This window comes from Mirounga leonina, unplaced genomic scaffold (assembly GCF_011800145.1).
Source record: "Mirounga leonina isolate KUSES-001 unplaced genomic scaffold, KU_Mleo_1.0 Mir_174, whole genome shotgun sequence".
NCBI lineage: Eukaryota > Metazoa > Chordata > Mammalia > Carnivora > Phocidae > Mirounga > Mirounga leonina.
In genome coordinates, this window is record NW_023270451.1 from 75,306,416 (window position 1) to 75,333,586 (window position 27,171).

General features: G+C 35.7%; 1 protein-coding gene across 1 annotated transcript in view; it reads left to right on the plus strand.

Annotated features, from left to right (window-relative positions):
- Positions 1 to 26,745, plus strand: part of AKR1D1 (aldo-keto reductase family 1 member D1) — a 45,011-nt gene extending 18,266 nt beyond the window's left edge. The window contains exons 4-9 of the mRNA XM_035021186.1: positions 5,177 to 5,254; positions 8,794 to 8,916; positions 14,770 to 14,879; positions 15,590 to 15,755; positions 23,775 to 23,857; positions 25,803 to 26,745. Of these exons, the coding sequence (XP_034877077.1) occupies positions 5,177 to 5,254; positions 8,794 to 8,916; positions 14,770 to 14,879; positions 15,590 to 15,755; positions 23,775 to 23,857; positions 25,803 to 25,845 (603 nt within the window). The 3' untranslated portion in view covers positions 25,846 to 26,745. The remainder of the gene's footprint in view (positions 1 to 5,176; positions 5,255 to 8,793; positions 8,917 to 14,769; positions 14,880 to 15,589; positions 15,756 to 23,774; positions 23,858 to 25,802) is intronic.
- The last annotated feature ends 426 nt before the right edge of the window (positions 26,746 to 27,171 follow it).

Sequence of the window (27,171 nt, forward strand, 5' to 3'; positions counted from 1 at the left end):
ATAGGTTTGGGGGCTTCACAATGGCCTTGGTAATCATAGGCTTTTATGGTCAGGTTGAGATTTCATGGATAAGGCAATATCCCTTAAAATGTAATAGGCTTTCAGTAAATTCACATTCAGTCAGGTCCATGAATGAGTAATTAAAACTAGAAATCTAATAGGGTCACATTTCCTATATCTAACCTGTGGCCTATGGTTTCTGTCTCTTAGTAAAGAACTTCCTTGTTTTACTCATCTGCCCCATCTTCAGCTTACTGACCTCCATCTGACTTGAAATAATATATAACAGGCAGGCACAGCTAATGTGTTCCTTGCACCCAGTCTGCATCTCATTGGATGGTGCACCTTTGTCCAGTAGGGCATCTGTGGTCTGAGATCTTGTCTTCAGACACAACCAGAATTCTCCCAAAGTCCAACATTACTTCCTTCTAGGATTTTTACCTTCTTGCCTTGGCTATCACTAACTTTTCTATCTCCAGAAGGCTTAGATCTGAAATTCTGTCATCTTGGATGACATCCAAAAGTACAGAGTACCCTTTTTAGCAAAATAGCATCTTACCTCTCATCTTACAAGCCCAGTAGCAACAAACACATCTTTCTTCAAGACCTACCTGATGACTGCAAAAATGGCCAACAAATTCTAATACCCAGTGGTTTTCTACTAAGTCCCCTAAAGCTCCAACATTAGTAGGCCCATTTGTCTGAGTCTCAAGACAGAACAAAGCAAAAATTTAACAGATTCTATGCTATTGCAGAACAAGGATTGCCAATTCTCAGCTGGAGGCAGGATACTTCTCACTGTCCACAATCCCATATTGACCTAACCAATTTCCCATTTTTGACCCATTACTCGCCATACCCCAACATCTTTGTATTAGTCAGAACTTGTTATAAATGGCAGAAATCCAACTCAATTTGTTGTTAGCTAGAAAGGGAGTTAAGAATTCCAGGGGATATCTAATTTAGGCACAGCTGGATCCAGAAGGTCAAACAATGAAACTGGCCCTTTATCTCTGTTTTGGTTGGCTTCCTTCTCAAAAATCCTTCTCTATATGATGGCAAAATGGCCATTGACATGCCAAGCCTACACTGTCAACACAATGTGAGAATTCAAAGAGAGACCATGCATTAAACCTCTGGAGAAATACTGACTAGCCTTCCTTTGGTCTTGTACCTATTCCCGACTAATCTTTGCTCAGGGCCAAATGGGTGACTGACTAACATCTATGACCAAGAATAAGAGCTGGGTCAGCCCACCCAAACAATATGGAAAGAGCTCCTCCAGAGGAGACCACATAGGTATGATAGAAAACAAAATAACAGATTTCTACTGTAATTGATTAGAGGCCACTTAGCATAGTGGTAAGGAGCATGTGCTCCAGAGGCAAGCTGCCTAGTTTGAGTCCCAGCTGTGTCACATACAAGCCAGATGACCTGGTCAGGTTATTACCTGATCTCTTTCCATATCACCTAAACATGGTGCAATGGAAAAAGTCTGTATGGGCTTTGGAGTCACACAGAAGAGGGACTGACTTTCAGCTTTATTGCTTACTAGCAATAGTCACTTTGATCTTTCTTTTCTTTTCTTTTTCTTTTTTTTCTTTCTTTCTTTTTTTTTTTTTTTTTTTGGTTCTTTCTGGACTTCAATTTCATTATCAGTAAAATGGAGACAATAGCAACTACCTTGTGAGGACTCATAAAATTATATATGTGACATTACTGGCACAGTCTAACATTTTATAGATAATAAATGAAAGATAATATTCTGAAATGTTTAGGTGGAAGGGAACCTTAGTAATAAGATATCCCAATAACCTAGTTTCACAGAAGAGAAAGTTGAGGACCCAAACAAGGAAGTAACTCACTCAGGTTTAAATTTCATTAGAATGGGACCAGATGGTGGGTTCCCAGATGCCAACCCCCATACTTGTCCTCCCAAACCTAGCAATCCCAATACCCTGTAAACTATAGTGACTTTTTATATTTCAGGTTCTTGAGAGTTATAACCTCAGCCCTCATCCTCACACAACTAACTTCATTCGTGTTCAAATGGTAGATTTCTAAGCTAAGTCTTAAAGATTTGGAAAGAGCCTATATCTAAAAGTGAGAAAATGAAACTTACTTCTCTGTGACCGACCAATGATTTGTAAAATCTTTTTGGGAAAGGTAAACAGAGAATTTCCACTCCTATTCTTGGGTGGAATCAAGGCTCAAGGATGCAGAGAGACAGTAAAACTTTTAACAGTGAGAAATGACACAGGATAATGACATTACTTCACACATGAACCTATAATTCCTATAATTGAGAAATCAATCTTTGAAGCCAAAATATCACATGCTTTTTGAATCTCATGATTTTTTTTTAATTTTTTTTTTAAAGATTTTATTGATTTGCGAGAGAGAGAATGAGAGAGAGCATGAGAGGGAGGAGGGTCAGAGGGAGAAGCAGACTCCTTGCTGAGCAGGGAGCCTGATGTGGGACTCGATCCTGGGACTCCAGGATCATGACCTGAGCCGAAGGCAGTCGCTTAACCAACTGAGCCACCCAGGCGCCCTCTCATGATTTTTTTTAACAAGGAACCTTTCTTGCTAAAATATTTTAGCACTGAAATATTTTTTTAAATGTCAAGTTAACAAGCAGACACAATTTTAGAACAACAAAATACAAAAAATCACAATAAAACATCTTTAAGGAATTTTTTAAAAGATTTATTTATTTGAGAGAGAGAGACAGAGAGCATGAGTTGTGGGGGGGAACAGAGGGAGAAGGAGAGAGAATCTCAAGCAGACTCCATGTGGAACTGGACTCGGGGCCCCATCCCAGGACCCTGTGATCATGACCTGAGCTGAAACCAAGAGTCTGACATTTGACTGACTCCACCACCCACGCACCCCACAATAAGACATTTTTAAAAGATGAACGAAGATACTGCTGAGCAGGAATGAGAGTCAATAGCATGGGTTTCTAGAGGGTTGGATTATTTTTCTAGCAAGGTATTACAGTAAGGAGCAGGAATAGAGGACAAAGACAATGGGTTTATCAGAATGAATGGATTAGTAAAGTAGACACAGCAGAAGCTTAAGGGAGGCATCATAGAAATATTTAACATGGGTGCAGACTTGATAAGGACTTAATTAAAATCTGGAGAAGTAAAAATTATTTAACAGAGTTCATAATGGAGGCATAAAGGCATTTCAGAACAGAAGTAAAACTAGGAAATACAAAAGGTAAGAAATACAGAGAAAGATTGGAGTGAAAATGTGGGTCATAAGTGTTGAGAAGGTCAAAGAGCTTAGAAATCAGAGACAGAAAGGGTAATTAACATGAATGATTATGGGGCATTGAGGAAAAAGGAACCCTTTTCCTATTCTCAGTGAGATAGGAGGAATTGAGAAGAAATTGTTTTCACTAAAAAGGACAATGGAGAAAATATTATCACCAGGGGGAAGTTTCATTCAAGTGAGATGACAGAGGAAGAATTTTTTAAATTTTTAAGAGTATAAGTGATTTTGTCCAGTTGCTTAATTTTCAACAAAGAATTCCTATTATCAAGGCCTACAGACTTCCATCCTGTCATCCAAATCTAAAAGACACTTTGTCCCCATATTATTTGATCTCTTTCAATACAGGTGACTACTACCTTTTTCTTTAAACATTTTCAGCTCATGGTTCTATGATATCACCCTCTCAAGATCTTTGACAGCTTCTTCCCTGTCAACCTCCAAATGTCATAATGCCCAGTACTCTATCCTCAATATTGTCTTACTGGGCCGCACCTTCTCTAAATGTGATCAGTTGCATGGATTGAATACCACTTTATATGCTGAGGACTCCCAAATTTGTCTGCAGTCAAGACTTCTCTCTGAGCCTCTCTCAGACTTCTCTGTTAATTGCCTCCTCACATACCCAGTGAATGTCTAATTGCCATTTCAATCTCAAAATATTCAAAACAAAACTCTTGATGGCTAGCCTAAACTCAGGGAATGATCACCACCAGCCAACCAAGGAGCCTAGAAATCATCTTTATTTCTCTCTATCCCACCATCTCCAAGCCCATAACAGATGGGTCCCATTTTTAGATATAGTGAGAAAGGAAAAATCTGAAAACCAATGGTCAGTCTTCGTTGGAAAAGGATCACCCAAAAACTGGGTTTGATACTGAAACAATTTGTGAAGTAGAAAAACAGATGCTAAACTCCTGGAGGGCTGGAAAGGGAAAGAAGAGAACCACAGAGCAGATTCGTCAGAACTAAGAAGTAATGTGCTGAGTTTTCCCTTATACTTAGGAAGTGTTCCATTCATTAGCTACACTTTTCTTAGTTGGAGAACTTCCTCTCACCCTTAATGATGATCTTTGGTTTCTTATCAGAGTAAGAAATTTGCTGTTCTCAACTTTGGCAAGGGTTAGGGTTAGGTCAAAACACTGAACCTAAAAGTCCTAATGCTCAACTTCTACTGTGTATTTATGAGTGATTTTGTTATTGTTAGAGTGGCTGGTGATGAGGGTGGCAAAGAATTGTGCAAAGAGTGGAGCAATAAACAGGACAGTGTTTATTCAATCTCCAGTGGAGGAGAGGAGCCAGATATCCAGAGAAGTGTCAGCCCTGAGTTTCAGTTAGGCTGGGCCTTTTAAGGGGTTTTGAAGGATGTGAGAGGGTTATAGCTGTACCCATGGGTGGGGGTGAGGGGGTGGGGAGGGGGTCAACTCTTGGCCAGGTAGAACAAGAGATGGCAGGTTTTTCAAGGGGCTCTGTCCAGGGTTCTACCAGGATGTGGGTTGTGGTCAGGCTAGAGAAGAATATGTTTTGTAGTTGGGGTCTACTTTCCAAAAATGACCTAGAAAAACAGAGTTAGGGCAAAGTACAGACACCTGTGAGTTTTGTGTCTAAGTATGGCTGGGGTTGGAGTGGGAGGCTGTTGAACAGATTCCTTTCATTATGACAGAACTTCATGGTTTAAGAACAATAATAATCTGTCAATAAATAAAGGAAAATGAATGCCAGGGTGAGATAATGAGATTAATGTGTCATATTTATTATATGTAAATATATAAATAATTAAAATTGAATTGCTTTCCCAGGGCCAGGGTATATGGCATAATGACAACTCAAATTCCATAATTTTAATTCCCAGATATAGATAAAATAAGTTATGTTCATTTTTTTTTTTTTGTAGCCTGGAGATGAAATCTATCCTAAAGATGAGAATGGCAAATGGTTATATCACAAGTCAAATCTGTGTGCCACTTGGGAGGTAAGTTTAAATGGGCCTCTTTTCTTGAAGACTGTATTTTTAAACTGTTTTTCCTGTTCAGTTTATGGAGAGATGCAGCCTTTACTCCTAATGGAAAGGTATTTCGAAACAGTTATTTTTAACCATAAGCAAAGATGTGTAAAATTCCGACTTCTCTGCACTGAAAAATTCTTGATTTTGTTTTGATGGAAAAGAAGAATGCCAAAGGAGAGAGAAGTGTAGAAAGAAAAAGAAAGGAAATAAATTCTAATGTAACTGTAAATAAAAATATATAAATGTGATAAATTCACAAATTTTTGGTTTCTCAAATTGAATTTATAAAAATCATTAATATGTTTAAAAGAAACAAAATGATACATGAAAAACTGAAACAATAATTCTGGTTCCAATTTTGAGCAAGCTGTTGGCTCCTTCCCCAAGATCATAAGATTAGGAAAACGATGGGGAAGTAATGAGAAAACCTGTATGGATTCATGTTGGGGGTGAGGGGTACAGATATTTTGAACTGGTTTCTTTATGAGGTAATATGGCTGCTTTTACCTAGAGTAGAAGGCAGCCTAATAAGCTATAAGAGGATAACATAGGAGAGGACCTTAGAGTTCTTTTGGCTTTTTCTTCTCTCCTGCTATAGCCTTGGAACAAATATTGTCTGCTCCACACACACAGAAATGTAAGACTCATGTTCAGATGTCTTCAGGAATCAAATCAGAGTAGCACTGAAATCCTGCACTTGTGAGAGGCTGAGAAAAACATGAGTTACTATCTGACCTCTGGCAGTTGTTTCCCTCCCTCTCCCATTCCAAACTCCAAAGGCTGGGAAATTACACTCTAACAAGTACCTCTTTCTAATGGACATCCCCCTTGTAGTTATAGCTGATTATCTGAATTGTGGAGTTGTTTTGAGGGGTGAGGAGGCATTGATTGGGTTTTCTGATGCCTGGGGCTTTCCACCCAAGAGACCATACACTCATTCCTGACCTCATTGTAGATGACTAGGTTTGGAGTCTGGGGTTCCTTTCCAAGGGATTGCCCGAGAGCGTAGCCTGTATCCCCAGGGGAAAAAATGTGTTCACAGCCCCAAATTACAAGGCATTTATTTTACAAAGAAACATCATATCTTAATTAGAGATCCAAGCATAAACAGAACAGAGGACCAAGAATTTTTAACTTTTTAGCCAATTAATATATTCAAGGAGATAAGGTGTTAGTGATATGAAACAAGAACAAGAATACATTTTTTAAAAAACAAGCAAAAATAATAATTAGAAAAATGTAAAACAGTGAAATCAATGGGATAAAAATAGAATGGAAATAGACAAAGAAAAAATTATCAGACTGAAAGATCAGGATGAGCAGCCCCACCACCCAATATGAAGAAGAAAAGGACAAGAAAATTTTTTAAATATGAAAGAAAAGCTAAGAGATGTAAAGGATAAAATTAGAATTTCTAGTATTCATACAATAGGAGCCTCAGAATAAAAAAGAAAAAGAGGTAATATTTGAAGAAAAAAAAAAGAGATGAAGGGCATGGATTACCAAAGAGAAAAGAAAACCCTTATCTAGATACATTACAGTGAAATTTCAGAATATCAAAGTACAGAGAAAATGTTAAAACTTCCTGAGTATAGTAAACAAGACAATAAAGAAAAAAAATTGAAGAAACAATAATAAATCAGGAAAAAGATAGGAGAAGAAGAGGGAAAATGAATAGATGGGAAAAATAGAAAACAAAGAGCAAGATAAGAGATTTAAATTCAGTTATATTAATAATCACAATATATGTAAATAGTCTAAACAACTCAATTAAAAGGCAGAGGTTATGAGAATAGATAAAAAGCAAAATGCCACTATATATATATTAAAGAAATCCATTTTAAATAAAAAGACACAAATAGGCTAGAAGTAAAAGGTTAAGAAAAAAAATTTAAAGGATAAAAAAGATATACTAGGCTGATGGTAATCAAAAGAAAGCTGGAGTAGCTATTTTAATATCAGCAAAGATTTCAGAGCAAAATTTTATAATAATGAAGAGATCAATCCTAAACATCTATGCACTTAATAACAGAACTCCAAAATACATGAAGCTTAAATGAAGAGAACTGAAAAGAGAAAGAGAATAATCTACAATTATAATCAAAGATTTCAAAACCTCTCTCTCAATAATTGAGATAAGTAGATGGAAATCTATAGAAGAGATATGAACATTATCAACCAGCTTGACCTAATTGACATTTATAGATACTTCACAAACTATAACAAAATGCTATTTTTCAAGTGCACATAGAACATTTAACAAAATAGTCCATTGCCTGAGACATGAAAAAAAACTCAATACATTTAATAATATTCTTTATGCAAAGTCTGTCTGATAAAATTAGAATTAAATTTGAAATCAATAACAAAAATCAATCTGATAAACCATCAAATATTTGGAAACTAAAAAGCATACATGTAAATAACCCATAGGACAAGAAGTAAAAATTGTATTTATATATAAAGTATATGTTAGCAACACACAATTGGAAATTAAATTTTTTTTAAATGATATTAAGTATTTAGAGATAAATTTAACAAAATCAGTGCAAGATTTAAACAGTAAAAACTATGTGATACATTACTGAGAACAATTTATTTTTAAGCAATCTCTATGGTCAATGTGGGGCTTGAACTCACAACCCCAAGATCAAGAGTTACATGCTCTACCAACTAAGCCAGCCAGGTACCACTACTGAGAGCAATTTTTAAAACTTTAAATAAGTTGAGAGATATATCATGTTCTTTGATAGAAAGACTGAATACATTAAGTTGTTAATTTTCCCCAAACTGATTGAAAGACTCAATGGAATCCCAGTCAAAATACCAAAAGAAATTGAAAAGCTGATTCTAAAATTTATAGGGAAGAATAAATAGCATAATGATAAAAGATTCAAATTACCAAGAAAATATACCAATTTTAAACACATATGTACCATATAAAATATCTTCAAAATATATAAAGCAAAAGTCGATAAACTATAAGAAGACATTGATAAAGTCTTCTAATATAGTGGGAAATTTCTGACATAGTCCTTTAAATTATTGAGAAGCCAGGAAAAGCTAGACCTAATTTTGCATATAATGTGTGTGTGTTTATATATGTATGTACATATATATACATATATATATGCATGAGAGAGAGGTACAGAGCAAGAGGAGAGATTTATATCCAATAAAAGGAAATATACATATTCACACACCCCAGACATTTATGAAAATGGATCAGGTACCATGCTATAAACCAAATCTCAACAGATTTCAAGAAATAAGATCATTCTTAAGGGACTGGTATACATTGTGAAAATGCTAGGGAAGATACGCTGTATAATACTTCCCACACTAATTCAATTATAGAATTCTTGCCTCTCTCACTTTTTTTTTCTTCACAGAATGCCTATTAATATACCCAAAGACTTTCCTTCTTAAAGATTCATAGTCATCCTCATAAACATTATCATTTATTTTGAGGCTTTTTTCTTAACCCCTTGACTTTTCCTCAACAGGCTTTAGAAGCTTGCAAAGATGCTGGCTTGGTGAAATCTCTTGGAGTATCCAATTTTAACCGCAGGCAGCTAGAGCTCATCTTGAACAAACCAGGACTCAAATATAAGCCAGTCAGCAACCAGGTACAGTTTGATGGGAGGTGGGAGGTGAGAGGGGGATTGTGAAGGTAGGAGGAGATTCCAATATTTACTTAACAGGAGAACGCTGGACTAGGAGTCAGAAATCTTGTGGTCACTCTACATATATCTCGTCATAAGACCCTGGGAACAAATCTTTTGACACCTCTCAATTTATGTCTCTTAAAAAAAAAATTTGCAAGTTCAAATCCAAGCAAAAATAATCCAAAAAATTTTTTGAAGAAAAATAATGAGGAGGAACTAGATCTGCCAGATATTAAGATATACAGAGCACTTAAAATTATGTAAGATTAGCGTAAGAACCAACATACAAATTAATAGAAAATAAGAAATATCTTAGAAACAGGCCCAAGTGTAATAAAAACTTAATGTAGAAACAATAACACAAACTAATGGCAAAGGGATGAATTTTTCAGGAAATAGTGTGGAGGAAATGGCTAGTTATGTAGAAACAAATACAGATCTTTGCCTCATGTCCTACTCCTAGTATCTCTTCAATCAGGAGTTAAAGAAGAAAGAGGAAGTCCCTTGTGCATACTACAAAATGATTTTAGTTTTCTAGAGCTATAGATAGAAAATGAAGCCATGGGAAAATTACAAAAGAAATTGACATATTTAATAGCATAAAAACATTAAATTCTAAAATATTAGAAACAAAGAGCAAAAAATGGATAATTATAGTTTAAATATAATAGAAAAGGGGGATCATATCCTTATGAATTAAAAGCCTAATAAAAATTAATGAAAAATTCAAAGATAAAACACTAAGGCTCAACAGAAAAGTGAGCAAAAGAACTGTGAACAGAAATTCGAGAAGACAAATTGCAAGACTAGTAAACATATGAGAAATGTTCAACTGCACTAGTAATTACAGAAATTTAAATTTAAGTATTATTTCGCATTGTATATCAAATTAGCAAAGCTTTTGTTTTATTTTTTAATATAATGTTCCATATAAGCAAGTGATAAAGTGCTGGAAAGTATAAATTTGTTCAGCCTTACTGGAAAGCAATTTGGCAATAAGTGTCAAGAGCCTTAAAAAATGTTCACAGTCTTATATTCCTAAGAATTTATCCTTGTGAAAAAAAAAATCTGAAAGCCTTTATGTGCATTTGTCACTGTACTGTTTATAAAGGCCAAAAAAAATGGAAAGGAAACAACACAAATATGAAAAATTGGGGGAAATTTAAATAAATTATAAAACTCATGTAATGTAAAATCTTTTTTTTTTTTTTAAGATTTTATTTATTTATTTGAGAGAGAGAATGAGAGACAGAGAGCATGAGAGGGAGGAAGGTCAGAGGGAGAAGCAGACTCCCTGCCGAGCAGGGAGCCCCATGCGGGACTCGATCCCGGGACTCCAGGATCATGACCTGAGCCGAAGGCAGTCGCTTAACCAACTGAGCCACCCAGGCACCCCGTAATGTAAAATCTTAATAAAAGATGTTCTTGAATCATTTTTGAGCAAAAGAGCAATGGCCATGATATTAAGGGGAAAAACCAGGATACAAAATGTAATTCAGTATTGATGTGAATGTATTATTTTAAAACATGCATAGAAAAAATATTGGAAAGAAATATATCAAAATACTAACTGTGGCTATCTCTGGCTATGAATGACAAGTGAATTTTGTTTTCTTCTTTATGCTTTCCTGTATTTTCCAAATCTTCTGTAACGAGCATATGTTACTTTTATAATCACAACAAAATACTGTTACCCACCTTGTTAAATGGGGATAATGATACTCTCTTCACCCTACTTCATAAAACACTAAGAAGCTACATTAAAAAAATATTCTTAGGTGGGCGCCTGGGTGGCTCAGTTGGTTAAGCGACTGCCTTCGGCTCAGGTCATGATCCTGGAGTCCCGGGATCGAGTCCCGCATCGGGCTCCCTGCTCAGCAGGGGGTCTGCTTGTCTCTCTGACCCTCCTCTCTCTCATGCTCTCTCTCTCTCAATAAATAAATAAAAATCTTTAAAAAAATATTCTTAGGGTAAATATTCACGTATTGGAGTTATGGTTGACTTGTTTGCTTGATTCATTGTTTTTAGTAACTCAAAACTGTCTTGAGTTCATAACAGAAAGAATAAATTATTACCTATCATGACAATAGCCAGCTAAAATAAAAGTGTTGCTATATATTTAGAAGTATTACTTCCTAATTGACACCTAAGCCAAGACTATACTATATGCTCTAAGGAGCAGATAGCAACAACCCTTGACTTCCTAACTGATCTCAATCTATCTCTTTATTCCTACTCTAACCTCACCAGCACGTCCCTCTCCTGCACCCCCAAGAATAATATTTTGTTATAAAAAGTTAAAATGAGGGCGCCTGGGTGGCTCAGTTGGTTAAGCGACTGCCTTCGGCTCAGGTCATGATCCTGGAGTCCCTGGATCGAGTCCCGCATCGGGCTCCCTGCTCAGCAGGGAGTCTGCTTCTCCCTCTGACCCTCCCCCTCTCATGCTCTCTCTCTCTCTCTCATTCTCTCTCTCAAATAAATAAATAAAATCTTTAAAAAAAAAAAAAAGTTAAAATGACACGTTTCTTCTTTCAAATATACAAAGGAGGATGGAGATTTTTGACCTCAGAATAAAAAATGGAATACGAATTTGACAGTGTGTCTCCTCATGCCAAGGAGGAAATACCCTGATATGTTGGCACAAGAATCATGAATAGCTTCACAAACGTACCCTGCAAGGGAAACAAGACATGTCAGAAAATCATATCCCAAGCTTGTTCATTTACTTCATGGTGAATATACCAATATTCTAGAGATGGTACAGATCCAAGTGCAGGTCTACTGGCCACCAGCCATTACCCTGTGCCCTGGGTAGGACTACCTCTACTCCAGAGACACAAAATGAGCAGCTTTCTGTGCCCACATTCAAACAGCTTTCAGTCCAGGAACATGATGACATATTGTGGGCCTTATAGAGGGTGGGCATATTTTATATATAAGGAATACATACCTGAAGACCTTGCAAAATTCAAAATTCACATATTTAAAAACTAATTTTCCCATTAGAATAAATCTGAAGTATAATTTGCAGATTTTTATATTTTTTCATAGACGTTATGAACAAGGGCACATAAACTTTATGAACAAGGGCACATAGACTTTATGAAGTGGGCACTCTATACTCATTCTCAGAGCCTGAGCATTCCAAGCTTCCTTAGTACTACCCATGATGTCTATCTAAACAAATGTGTCTCTAGGCTCCATCCCCAGCTTAATCTCTCTGAAAGCCTTCCTGGTGGGCAATTTGTCAAGCAGTGTTTTCCCAGCCTAATTCAAAGGAGACTGTGGATCTACCTCAGGCTATTTAATCTCACACACCTAACTCTACTAACAAATGAAGGGAGGGAGGTGGGGAGAAAGGAAAGATTTTCAAATTCTTCAGTTTTTCCTAACCCTATTCACTATGCCTAAATCCCAGGTGTCCTGATTTAGGAATCAATACATATTTTTTGAGTTTGATTTAATGAAGTGAAAATTCAACACCGTTTTTTACAGAAAGACACAGGATGGGGTTAATGCCTTCCTTCACAGGTTCTGTCCAGCTTAACTTCACCTTGTGAGATTTTGATATCTGAAGTTCTGCACTACCAAATAGTGTTGTAAAAGCCCCAGACATGTCAAGACACTGTCAATGATGTCAATTTTACATAGTAAACAAGAAAAAGTAAAGACTACATCTCCACTGGCCCATCCACAAAGGGCTATAACCAGTCCCTAGCAAAAAAGGAAGCAAGCGTGCTTAGATATGCTTCTCCTGGGAAATTAGCAAGTTCCTGGGCAATGATGACATCAAGGTACTGTGACAACAGAAACCATCACTACCTTCCACCTTAAACTGAGCATCCGGTGCCAGCATACCAAACAAAGATCATTCACTAGCCTGAAATGACCCCACCAGGCTGCAGTCCTGTGTAACAGTCGGCAGCATCAGTAATGCTTCCTAAGATGCTTTGTCCTCTCTGTATCATTATGTTTTCATTCAACAATCATTGAGCACCTGCCTTATGCCAGGCACTTTGCTAGGTTCTAGGCATGCATACGTGACTAAAGACAGACACAACCCTTCCTCTTGGAGTACTAGCTGTCTAGTGGGGAGCACACATTAATCAAACAATCACAAAATCTATTGATAATTAGAAACTGAGATAAATGCTCTGAAAAGAAGGAATATGGTTCTCTGTGAGTTCATATGCATTTGGATCTTATTAGCTTATCCACTCCCACCCCCAGAATTTCCCTCACTGGTTGTCCCTTTAGTGATATGCCCTGGAATTTTTACCCAACAATTGTCTAAGCAAAGATTTATATTATATTATTTTAAGTTATGCTGTTGAGTTTATATGTTAACTCAAAAGCTTTTGTCCAGCAGATGTTTCTAGTATGTTGCCCAGGGCAACTCTCTATATAGTCCTAAATTTCAGTCACAGATATGTGCATATCTATTTGTTTTATTTCTAATTGTAATAGCCTTATTACTCATACCTTTTGTCACAAGCCATATGAAGTCCTTTTTCAAAGGGTAGGTTATAAAACTGTTTGATGTGTATATAAACACGCACATATATACATACAGATATATACATACACACTTCTACATATTTAATAGGCCAGAGATAAGCAACAGCATGCCAATCTGATTAGAAAGGAGTCCTTGTGGGAAAATGAAATGTTGTGTTTGGAATGAACAGGAGGGCATTAAAGTAAGGAATTCATACTTAGTTTCTAAGCAGTGGAATGACGTGATAAAATACATGTTTTGGAGAGACTGGTCTACCAATAATAGACAAGATTGGAATTGAAAAAGTAGAGAGCGATGTTGGAAGTTGGAGAGGGTAAAGGAAGGAAACACTAAGAAGTGTGATTCCTGCCTTATTTTAGTCCGTGTGTTACTTTCTAGAATTACTTAAGAAATGTTCCAAGGGGAAGAAATCCCACAAGTGTTTCTTAGGGTAAGGGAACAAGATTATATCAGGGAGAAAAAAGTATGTCAAATTAGAGAACAGAAAGAAGACCCACCATGAAGAGGCTCAGTTTACCTTTGCCACTTCATTAGTAGCATATCCTTGTGCCTTCTAGAAACAAAACTCATCAAATACTCACTATTCCAGACAATGGGATAATAAATATATGTTTCAATTATTTTAACTCAGCCTTGGTTGATTTTAACTTAAAAAGGTAAGAAAAGCATAGGTCAAAAATTACCATAGTGGTTAAGAAGAAACTTTGAGAAGAACTTTGTCACACAAATATTTTTAGTGCAGGAATCTTGCTTATAAGATACTAAAGATGAACGTAGGCCTGCACCGGGTGGTGTAAAGAACTCTCGGCCAAAACGACAAAATTCATCTTTAGATTTCATGTTATACATGCTCTACCCCTTGTGAAATTATTCTTAGATACTTGATAGCTACAGAGAGGGAGCTTCTGCAACATGTCATTTCTGTTTACCAAGACTGTAATCTGAACCTTGAGACTGTTTTTTTGTTATAGAAAATTGTATTTGCTGGAATGGTGACTGTAAATAATTAAGTTTGTTCCCTCAAAGTTTTAAACTATGATAACTTTACGAAATTGAATTTGCTCCCCACTTATTTTAGAATTACTCCACAGATGGTGACCTCACTAACCTTGTTTTAATTAATCTCACCAATAAACAATGAAAACTTCCTTGTTAGGAACAATATTTAGCATTTGCCTCATTATCCATAATACTTGTAAATGGGTTTTATCAAAAAACTTTTTTAAAACTGTGTAAAAACTGCATTCCCTACAAGGCTTTAATTTTGTGCTCTGCTCTCCAATGCAACCATGTAGGTTGAGTGCCATCCGTATTTCACCCAGCCAAAACTCTTGAAATTTTGCCAACAACATGACATTGTCATTATTGCACACAGCCCTCTGGGGACCTCCAGGAATCCAAGCTGGTAAGCAATGCTGTATGTCTCTTCAGCAGTGTTTCCTTTGGTATCGAGTATGAGACCAATGTGAGTTACTTGATTGGCATGACTATATGGCTCTGTGATTTTAAGAAAGTAATCTTTCGAGCCATTCTCTATATACACAAGTTGGAGCTAATGAAACCTTCCTCACAAAGGTGGTATAAGAATTGATTATACTGTATGTATAAATTACCTAACAGTGCCTGAAACATAGGAAATGCTCCATGAATGTTAGTTTAGGTATATTTGACAAAGAGCCTCCATGACCATATTTGACAGAGAGGGAACACAAGCAAGGGGAGTGGGAGAGGGAGAAGCAGGCTTCCCGCTGAGCAGGGAGCCCGATGCGGGGCTCGATCCTAGGACTCTGGGATCATGACCTGAGCCAGAGGCAGACGCTTAACGACTGAGCCACCCAGGCACCCCTTCAGTTTGCCTCTCTTGATCTTTTCTTTTTATTTATCCATTTATTCATTTTATTGAAATGTAACTGACATATAAAATCTTGATCTTTTCATGCTAAAAGCAATTCTTCACTGAGTGCTCTGCACTCTGAGAAACTGGTTACAGGGGACCTCAAGTGTCCTGGTAAGTGACCAAGGTGGATGGGGAGACAGAGGAGGAGGGTGATTGACTAACCATCTGTTCTTATTACTTGAGCTAAATATGATGCAGGTTTTGATTTTTTTTTTAAGGGTGAATCTATCTTCCCCACCTTTGCTAAGGGATGAACTTCTAAACGCACTGGGGAAAAAGTACAAGAAGACAGCAGCTCAAGTTGTTTTGCGTTTCAACATCCAGAGAGGAGTGGTTGTTATTCCTAAAAGCTCTAACCCTGAAAGGATCAAAGAAAACTTTCAAGTAAGAGAACTGCTTCTGGAAATGTAAAAAGTAGAGTTGTTTTGTTTGTTTGTTTGTTTGTTTGGAGAACTTCCAGTTCAGATTAATAAGAAACTTGTAATGCCTTCATATTTTATTTTATACCTGCTTCCCAACCCACACTCTGTATATCTGAATGTAAATCTGAATTTTCTGTATATCTGAATTTGAGACAGTTCCCAGCATTTGGGGGATTGCCTTACTGCTTGTACATAACCTAGCTCCCTTATTGCTTCTGTTTCCTTACCTATTGACTCTCGGCACTACCTACTCACTTCTCCAACAGAACAGCAGGAATGGAAGGTATAAAATCTGAAATTGATAATAGCAAACTTTCTGCCTCCTTAATGTCTCTGGTAAAAGTTAGGAACAAATTTGGAAAGTATTGAAGAGGATCATTAGGCTTCATGAATGCCAATTGCCTTTATTTCCCCTATAAATAATCTGTGATCAGCATCATAACTTACAGGTGAGAAGAGTGATTAGTTTACTCTGCTACTACTCAAGGCTAAACTGCTAGGTAAATACAGCCATAGAAAAGTACCATGCAAAATTAATTAATTACTCATCAGTTAATAATCTCAAAAAGTAAGTTGTTTGTCTCAATAATTTCATTTAAGAAAATATATAAATAAGTAGTTTAATAAGTTTAATGATCTCAAAAAGTAAGTTAATAAAAATGAGACAGGATTTATCCCCTCAGATAGGAAAATAATCAGAATACTGAATATGTACCCAAAAAGGCACTTTCATAAACTCCTGTTAGAAACATTAATTGGTATAAGATTTGAAGGAGCGGATGTCACTTTTCCAGATCCATCAAAATTCAAGCCCACATATCCATTTGACCCAACAATCCTGATACTGTATTTACACATACATGCACACATATATGGATATTTACTAGAGCATGATTTATCATTTTTAAAAAAACCTGGAAACAATCTTCGGTAGAATCTTGTAAAACAAATTACAATATATTTGTACAATGAAATATTATATAACCTTTTAAAATAATAGGGTGAAAATATAAGTACTTTCATGGGAAGATATTCATGGTATTAGACAATTTATCTTCAGAGCTTTTTTGCTACCACGTGACAGAATGCAACTCAAACTTACCAAAGAGAGACATGATTTATTGGGCCATATAACTGGAACATCCATGGATAAATCAGGCATGACCAGGCAGGGGTATTCAAATGATTTATAAAAGGACTGAGTTCCTTCCTCCCTCCACACTCCCTCCTCCCCCCTCAACTCTCTCTGTCTCTACATGGTGACCCAAACAGTCCCTGACAGCTCCAGGCTAATCTATTACTCATACTCAGTGAAGATGATCACAGGTAAAGGCTTCTGTGAGAATCTCTATCAATCCCTGATTGTCCCTTTGTGGGTCATGCACCACCCCCATATTAATCACCGTATCCAGTAAGATACTTTGATTGGCCCCCTGGGCTACAACCCTATTCCTGTGCTGGAAATGAATTCATGTGACAAACAGCCCTCCTAGATGGTGGAAGATAAGTTCATAAAAGGAAAAAGGGGATTCTGTTATTAGCAAAAAGAGGAAAGAATGATAAACAGTTATACCACTACGGACAGCATTTTAACATTTAACAAAACACCTCTTATTTTGTTCACACTGTTTTCAGCCATCTTAAAAGAATAAGCTATCTAGACGGCTAATGTGTTAGTTCATCAAAATTTAAGACAAGTTTTGATGCACCTGAAACAAATATTTTCATGGTTCAAAATTTTACTGTTCAGAAAATGAGAGTGGTTACTAGTAGTCTGTGCAATGGAAGGTTAAAGCCTTTGGACTTTGTTATTTAGTGAATCACAATTTTGTAGTAAAGGTACTATCATTCTCCTTAAAAATTTTATTGCAACTATTTCTGTTATAGTCGATATATTTCCATAGTCCTGATAATAAGGAAATGGAATTCAGAGGTTCATATACCATAAGAAAATATGAAAGAGATATAAATCTATAAGGAAAATGACAGGGGAAATCACAGCTAATTTCCACTCGATAGGGTTTAGACTTGCCCTGTAGCCACAAATTTTGTTGGGTATTAAAACCAAGAATTGACAAAATAGAAAATTATTCTCTTTTAGAACTAAGGTAAAGTAAACCTTTAAAAGTATTTTAAAAGAATGGGAAATGTCCACAAAACATAAAGGGTAAAGGGAAATTTAAATATGTTTACAATAAAAGAAGAAAAAGTCATAGAAATAAAAATCATGTAATAAAAAGTTAAATCATAAATTAAAAACAAAAGCTATATAAAATTAAAGGTAAGAATGAAGAAAATTAAAAAGCAGGATATTTTTAACATTAAAACAACAAAAAATCAAATTTTACCACCCACTATCTGCCTTGTTGCCATCATCCACTGACCCCCATTCCTTGAAGGTTACTCATTTTCCCTCTCTCCAAAACTATTGCCGTCACAATTCTTAGTGAATTCAACATACATATGGATAGTCCTTCCAATAACCTGGCCTGATATTTCTTTAACCTCCTCCCCCACAATGATCTTGTCCTATATATTTCATCCACTAATTCCCATTATTATTCCTTGGAAACTGCAGTTACTAATACCTAATAACTCCTTCATACCCCTCAAAAATCCCCCTCTCTCTCCTGCATTATCTCTCTACTACATAACTCCCATCAACATAAAAATATGCTGTAACCTCCAGTCTTAAAAGGTAAAATCCAATCTAGACTCACGTTCTTCTCCAGCTATTATCCAGTTCTTTCTTTCTGTTTACAGCAGACCCTTAAAAGAGAATTCTATTCCCACTACGTCCAAGTCCCTTTCCCCCACTCTCCCTTAAACCCATTGAAACTAAGGTTTCACCCTAACACAGCTCTTGTCAAGTTCACCAATGACCTCCACCTTGCTAGATCCAATAATCACTTCTTTGTCCTTGTCCTAGTAGATCTTTCAACAGCATTTAATACAGTTAACACTTTCTCTTTCTTGAAATCTTTACTATAAGAGAAGCAGATTGAAAAAAAAAAAAAAAAAAAAAAGGAGATGGGGGGGGGGGGGGGGGCAGAATATCAGGTACTTAGTTATGTGAGATCCTGAATAAGTGAATAACTTAGGATAATTTGTGTCATAAAAAATGAAAATCAATCCACATAAAATAAAGAAAAACATTGCATAGAAAGAATGGAGGGAGGGAGGAAGAATTTGGAAGTTTACCTTAAAATTAAAACTGAAGGGGTGCCTGGGTGGCTCTGTCAGTTGAGCATCCAACTCTTGATCTCAGCTCAGGTCTTGATCTCAGGGTCATGAATTCAAGCCCTATATTGGGCTCTATGCTGGGTGTGGAGCCTACTTAAAAAAAATTAGAAAATTATGAAATAATTTTAGTTATTTTATAGTCAACAAAATTTAGGTTACAGTTGTGTATGTGTACTAAATCTTAGAAGAAACTTAAAAATACGCTTGACAAAATTGCATGATAACAGAATGTGATGTTCTCTACTTCACAAAAGTTTTTGCTAAACTTTTCATAAAAAGAATAATTCTGGTAAAATTTCACAGAACTTCATCTGAAGATTATAAATCCTTTCATTTTTTTTCCAAATCACACTCTTTTGATATATCTACTGAAGTAGACTTTAACTGCATTAGATTCCTGTTTGAAAAACATTTTGCCTATAATTAAAGCAAACCAAGATCACTTTCATTGACTTCATGAAATCCTGCATTTTTGGCAAGATTTACAACTTCACTTTACATTATGTATTCACTGGAGTAAGAAAATGAATCACCAATACTTAAAAAGTAGACTAATGTTAAGCAAAAAGAAAGTTTGAGTAAGGATTTATTTTATAAGTGATTGGTCATTCATGACTGTTTCTATGTAATGCAAAGTTTTGATTCACAATCTCATAAACTCAGTACTTGAATAATAATCAAAGAAAAGCATTCCCTGAAAAGAGCACTTGGACAAAATCCATGGGGGAATGATTAGGTAAATAGTGTTACAGCTATACTATGAATGCAGTGATTAAATTAAAGTCAGTATTTTGTCAGAAAAGATCACCGAGACATATTATATGAATGAAGGAAAGTTGCAGAATAATAAAAATATGATACAATTATTGCATTTTGCTCTTAGTGTGTTAGATGTTTGGAAGGAATGTTTGGGAAGAAGAATAGGACTGTAGTGGTGGGTAACAAGAGGGCCTTTCATTTATTATTCTATGCAAGTCCATATACTTCTGTAGTGTTTTAATTCTCACAAAAAAGCATATATTTATGTATCACTTATATAATTAAAATTTGTAAGTATAAATTATTAAAATAAAAGTTAAGGGATAGCAAGTTAAACAATACAGTAAAAGAAGATCATTATAAATAAACCAAATGTTAAAAATGTAAATAAGCTAAAATATTAAAATGTTAATAAAGGACAATTATAAAACCAGAGTATAAAATGTACAAGCTAAGAAAAAATAATGAAATTGTAATAGATTTAAAAGGTAGAAGACATTAAAAATGATGAGAGAAATGTTTAAGAGGATAAAACAAAGCAAATTAAAAGTTAAAAAAAATACATAAGCAAATTTAGAGACTAGGGAATATTTTTAAAAACAAATGCACAAAGGCCATAGTCCAAAATCAGAGGTTTAGCATCTCATCCAGACACAATAAAAAATTCTTCACTCTTGGAATTTTAGGTGTCCTGAACATATGTTGTTGCAGTGCATTTGGAATGTCCTGCAAGATGGCCCCAGCAGGAGTGTCTCAAAGTCAAAGAGCAGAACAGAAGAACCCCAACTCCACATGGGGATGTGGCCCCCAGCACCAGCCCAACTTCTCTCACATTTGCAGATATTCATAATTTTATTTTTTAATTTATTTTTATTTTTAATTAATTAATTTATTTATTTAAATTCAATTAACCAACATATACTACATCATTAATATGCATAAATTTTTGACATAAAAATCTTTTATGTGTATGTCACTAATAATGGAGCTTCAACATAAATGAAGAACTAAAAGGAAATATCTGACAGAACTGAAAGAAACTAACAATTATTTTTTGTATCAATTTTTTATTTACATTCTAGTTAGTTAACATACGGTGTAATATTGGTTTCAGGAGTAGAATTTAGGGATTCATCACTCATAACACCCAGTGTTCATTACAACAAGTGCGCTCCTTAATGCCCATCACCCATTTAGCCCATCCCCCACCCATCTCCCCTCCAACAACCCTCAGTTTGTTCTCTATGGAAAAGAGTCTCTTATGGTTTACTTCCCTCTTTTTCTTTTCCATCCCCTATACTCATCTATTTTGTTTCTTAAATTCCACATATGAGTAAGTCACTTTGTATTTGTCTTTCTCTGACTGACTTATTTCGCTTAGCATAATACTCTCTAGCTCCATACACGTTATAGCAAAAGAAGAGATTTCATTGTTTCTTATGGCTGAGTAATAGTCCATTGTATATATATACCACATCTTTTTTTTTCCCATTCATCAGTTGATGGACATTTGGGCTCCTTCCATATCTTGGCTATTGTTGATAATGCTCCTATAAACATCAGGATGCATGTATCCCTTCAAATCAGTATTTTTATATCCTTTAGGTAAGTATCTAGTAGTGTAATTGCTGGATCATAGGGTAATTCTATTTTCAACTTTTTGAGGAATCTCCATACTGTTTTCCAGAGTGGCTGCACCAGCTTGCATTCCCACCAACAGTGTAGGAGGGTTCCCCTTTCTCTACATCCTCGCCAACACCTGTTGTTTCCTGACTCGTTAATTTTAGCCATTCTGACTGGTGTGAGGTGGTATCACATTGCGGTTTTGATTTGTATTTCCCTGATGATGAGTGATGTTGAGCATCTTTTCATGTGTCTGTTGGCCATCTGTATGTCTTCTTTGGAAAAATGTCTGTTCTTGCCTTCTGCCCATTTTTTAACTGGATTATTTGTTTAGGTGTTGAGGCCTTTATATATTTTGGATACTAACCCTTTATCAGGTATGTCATTTGCAAATATCTTCTCCCATTTTATAGGCTGCCTTTTAGTTACATTGATTGTTTCCTTCAATGTGCAGAAGTTTTTATCTTGATAAAGTTCCAATAGTTCATTTTTGCTTTTGTTTCCCTTGCCTCTGGCAACATATCTAGAAAGAAGTTGTTATGGCCAATGTCAGAAAGGTTACTGCCTGTGTTCTAAAATTTTGGTGGTTTCCTGTCTCACACTTAGGTCTTTCATCCATTTTGAATTTATTTTGTGTATGGTGTAAGAAAGTGGTCCAACAAATCACCATTTTTTGAAGAGATGATCTTTTTTCCATTGGATATTCTTTCCTGCTTTGTTGAAGATTAATTGACCATATAGTTGTGGGCTCATTTCTGGGTTTTCTATTCTGTTCCATTGATCTATGTGTCTGTTTTTGTGTCAGTACCATACTGTTTTGATCACTATAGTTTTGTAATATATCTTGAATTCCTGAATTGTGATGACCACAGCTTTGCTTTTCTTTTTCAGGATTGTTTTGGCTATTCGGGATCTTTTTTTTTTTTTTAATTTGAGGTCTTTTGTGTTTCCATACAAATTTAAGTATTATTTGTTCTAGTTCTGTGGAAAATTATATATTAATAGGGATTGCATTGAATGTATAGATTGCTTTGGGTGGATTAAACATTTTAATAATATTTGTTCTTCCAATCCATGAGCACAGAATGTTTTCCCATTTCTTTGTGTCATCTTCAATTTCTTTCTTAAGTGTTCTCTAGTTTTCAGACTACAGATCTTTTCACTCTTTGGTTAGGTTTATTGCTAGGTATCTTATGGTTTTGGGTGCAATTGTAAATGGGATTGATTCCTTGATTTCTCTTTCTGACATTGGCCATAACAATTTCTTTCTAGATATGTTGCCAGAGGCAAGGGAAACAAAAGCAAAAATGAACTATTGGAACTTTATCAAGATAAAAACTTCTGCACATTGAAGGAAACAATCAATGTAACTAAAAGGCATTATATATGTATAAAATCAAGGATTTTATACATATATAATGTGTATATATATATATATATACACATTATTGGTGTATAAAAATGCAACAGATTTCTGGGGCGCCTGGATCGCTCAGTTGGTTAAGCACCTGACTCTTAGTTTTGGCTTAGGTCGTGATCTCAGGGTTCTGAGATCAAGCCGGCATTAGGCTCCTCACTTAGCGCAGTCTGCTTGTCCCTCTCCCTCTGTTCCTCCCCCCCACTCATGTTCTCTCTCTCAAATAAATAAAATCTTAAAAATAAAATATAATCAAAAGAAAAAAGAAATATAACAGATTTCTGTACATTGATTTTGTATCCTGTGACTTTGCTGAATTCATGTATCAGTTCTAGCAATTTTTTGGTGGATTCTTTCAGGTTTTCTACATAGAGTATCATGTTGTCTGTAAATGGTGAAAGTTTGAGATCTTCCTTGCCAGTCTGGGCGCCTTTTATCTGATTGCTGAGGCTAGGACTTCCACTACCATGTTAAATAACAATGATGAGAGTGGACATCCCTGTCTTGTTCCTGACTGTAGAGGAAAAGCTCTCAGTTTTTCCTCATTGAGGATGATATTAGCTGTGGGTTTTTTGTATATGGCCTTTATGATATTGAGGTATGTTCCCTCTATCCCTATTTTGTTGAGGGTTTTTATCAAGAATGGATGCTGTACTTTGTCAAATGCTTTTTCTGCATCTATTGAAAGGATCATATGGTTCTTATCCTTTCTTTTATTAATGTGGTACATCACATTGATTGATTTGTGAATATTGAACTGCCCTTGCAGCCCAGGAATAAATCCCACTTGGTCACGGTGAATAATTCTTTTAAACATGTTCATAAAAAAAAAGAATGCTCATAAATTTTTGAAGGGTTCCTGCTGCTGGTCCCATTCCCTGATCCCAGGCTTGACCCATTTTCTACCTTCAATAATGTCTTTTATTTCTGTTATTTCAGATCTTTGACTTCTCTCTCACTGAAGAAGAAATGAAGGACATTGAGGGCTTGAATAAAAATGTCCGCTTTGTGGATATGTTCATGTGAGTATGGGGGGACCATTCACCAAGTACTGCCCAGGGGTATTGGATTATACTAGGTCCATAGAAATCACAAGGGTAAAGGCCAGTAGGCAGCATGTTCTGAGTATTAAACAGGTCTGGGTAAATTACATTTATTCCAGGAACTTTCTACAAGCTACAGTTTTATTAAAAATATTTCTGGCATTTATGACATCTCATGACTTAGGTTAGAGAATGGCAGGCTAAATACCTGATGAGAATTAAGTCATAGTGTATATATGTTAATACAACAGCAACACAAATATTCTAACCTATTTATTTTTTCCTAAAAATCAAAGTGCTGCACAATTTCGAGCAAAGTTATTAACAAAAAAGAAAGAGACATGGGAACATAGTAGAAAGAGTACCACATTAGAAGCTAAGAACCTAGGGTTATAGGCAAATGCTTGCCTGTAAGATGTGGAGCTTCTAACTTCACCTATTAGCTGACTTCCCACAGCAAAATTCCTTACACTCCTTCAAAATGTTGCTAAATTCGGCTAATCAATAGAAGTAGCCCTTTATTCTCTAAATAGTATAGGGCCTTTAAAATAACAAAAGACTACAGTTCATATATATATGGTTCTCACATATATATATACATATATATAATGTATATATACACATTTTTTCTTTTTATTCATTACTATTTCCAGTTCTTGAAATCACCTGGATAGTAATCTGTTTGTAATCTCTCTAAGAGAGCATTTGGAAAATGCTCATTATGGTAGTTAATATAGTTTGAACACTTATTTTATTGTTCCCACTATTTCTCATGAGTCAAAAAGCACACTGACTATGCTAATATTGAATTTCTAAATCAATTTCTGAATTAATACAACAGCCTCCTAATGTGAATTTTCCAGGGCAAAACATTATTTGATATCAAAAGGTATTACCTAGCCTTGGAAACAAAAAGGTAAACACAAACACAGACCTAACCAACACTTACTGGTTAATTAATAGCTCTTGAAGATGAACTATTACTATTGAATAAATATCATTAAATTAAGAAGAGATAGCAAGAGACAGTCAAACCACTAATGTACTGATTTTTTTTTTTTTACAGTTAGTTGGTGACAATATTTAGTTTGAAATTTGACATATTTAATACCTAATTCCCACAACACTGGGAAAATAACTCATAGGAAATAACTAGAAAAATCAGCAAGGAGAAACAAACAGTAGGCTTCATTTATCAAAAAAAAAAATGTACCATTCTCTGTTTTTCATCCAGTTGATCTTTGACATTGAAGAGCCTTTATTTATTTTGTATTTTAATTTAAAGCTCATTAATACTTGCAGAGAACTGAATCTTAGACATGGTCCATGGCAGGTACAAGACACGCCAATCCTTTCTTATTGACTGTTCCATCACTGTTGTTTAAGGGATAGGTTCATTATCATCATCATTATTGTGGAAACTTACTTCACTGATCACCTTTCTAGATCTCAAACTTTCAATTCTCAAGAGGTCCAGTGAGAACGGCAAGTTAAAAACTCTGAGAAGAGAGTGATAATGATGGGTAATAGAAATTTGAAGAGAAATGCTTATGTGGATCGTTGACATGGAAGGCAGCCTGTGTCAAAACAGCAGAGGGGAGGAAGGAATTGAGAAAGGGCATGAAAAACCACAAACAGGCATTGCTCTCACCTCATGTGCTTTTGTTCTGAGCAAAATGTTGGCAGAGAGACCTTCCAACACACACACACACACACACACACACTCTTACCCGAGGGTGCTGTCCAGGGCTTCAGTAAAAGATGCTGGCTTGAGGGAAAACAGAAGAGATTGGGTGAGAAACAGAGAGGGAATGAATAAGGGAGAGAGGGAGGGATCAGTGAAATTGTTGAAGGAGGCTAGTAATACGTACAGCTGTGCAACATTTGCAGTGAAATTTTTCCCTTTGGGGAATTGTTTTGATAGGTGGTGTGATCATCCCGAATACCCATTTCATGATGAATACTGACTTCATAATGCTCCTGAACTGATTTTTCCCTCCCATGCATGTCAGAACCTTGGGCTGGGTGGTTCCCCCAGAGGAAGAAATTTTAAAAGTTTTACTATCTTTAGATAAATTGGTGATGTTAACACGCTTAAGTTTTGTGCAGTATAAATGACTTTGGTTTAGGTATATGAAGAAAAAAAAAATGTTTAAATCTGTTGAAATAATTGTTTGGAAACTATAAGCTAATATTTTATTGGATCAAGGTCTTTTGGGTCCCAGACAGACAAACATTAGGCTTTAGAAAAGACTGCAAAGGCAATATATGAAGATATATAACTCACTGCCATTGGTAGTCTGAGTTCCTTACTTTAGCAGTTAACAGGGCAACAAAGAGGGTGGTGAGCTAGTGCATGCCAGTGTTGGCAGTGACTGATGATTTGGACCATTGACTGTAACACAGACACAGCCAAGATAAGATCCACACATGCATTATTAATAAGGAAGTGATTTGCTGCACCTTGTGTAAAGAGAAAGGGCTAAGCATAGAAAAGTCTTAAAATAGAGCTAATTAAACACCACAGTGGTCAGCAAAGACATAATGATTTGGTTGTTGTTTGTTTCCATCCAATGTGGGTTCATTTAGCTTTTACCTAGTTTGAGGGATGGCTAATTGCTGGTTCTCTCTTGCATGCTTTCAAGGGCCTGAGAATGAACATAACTGGTGATCCATTCTTACACTGCCTATCACTCTTGCCTTACTCATCATACATCCACCATTATGTGAAGTAGCTTGAGACAATCAACAGACACAAAACCCTGAATCATAAAATAATCCAAAGATGACTATTTTTTTAAGTAGGCTCAATGCTGGGAAACCAGAACTCATGACCCTGAGATCAAGAACTGAGCTGAAATCAAGTCAGATGTTTAACTGACTGAGCCACCCAGGTGCCCCCAAAGATGACTATTTTAAAAGAAGGCATTTAAAAAGGAGGCTTTAGGGGTCCCTAGTTGGCTAACTTGGTGGAGCATGTGACTCTTAATCTCGGGATTGTGAGTTCAAGCCTCATGCTGGGTGTAGAGATTACTTAAAAATAAAATCTTTAAAAAATAATAAAATTAAAATTAAACAGAGGCTTCATACAATTATTATACTTAGGACTTTGAAAGTGTTATTGGGATAACTATGTGAATTTCAAGAAAGTAACAAGTTTGAAAGAACACTGGTAATATTACTATATGTAAATTTTTAATTTTTAAGTAAGAACATTATTAGAATTATTCAGTAGAGATATATCAATTGTCAATTCAACTGGAGCAATGTATTTTTTTTCATTCATATTAAGT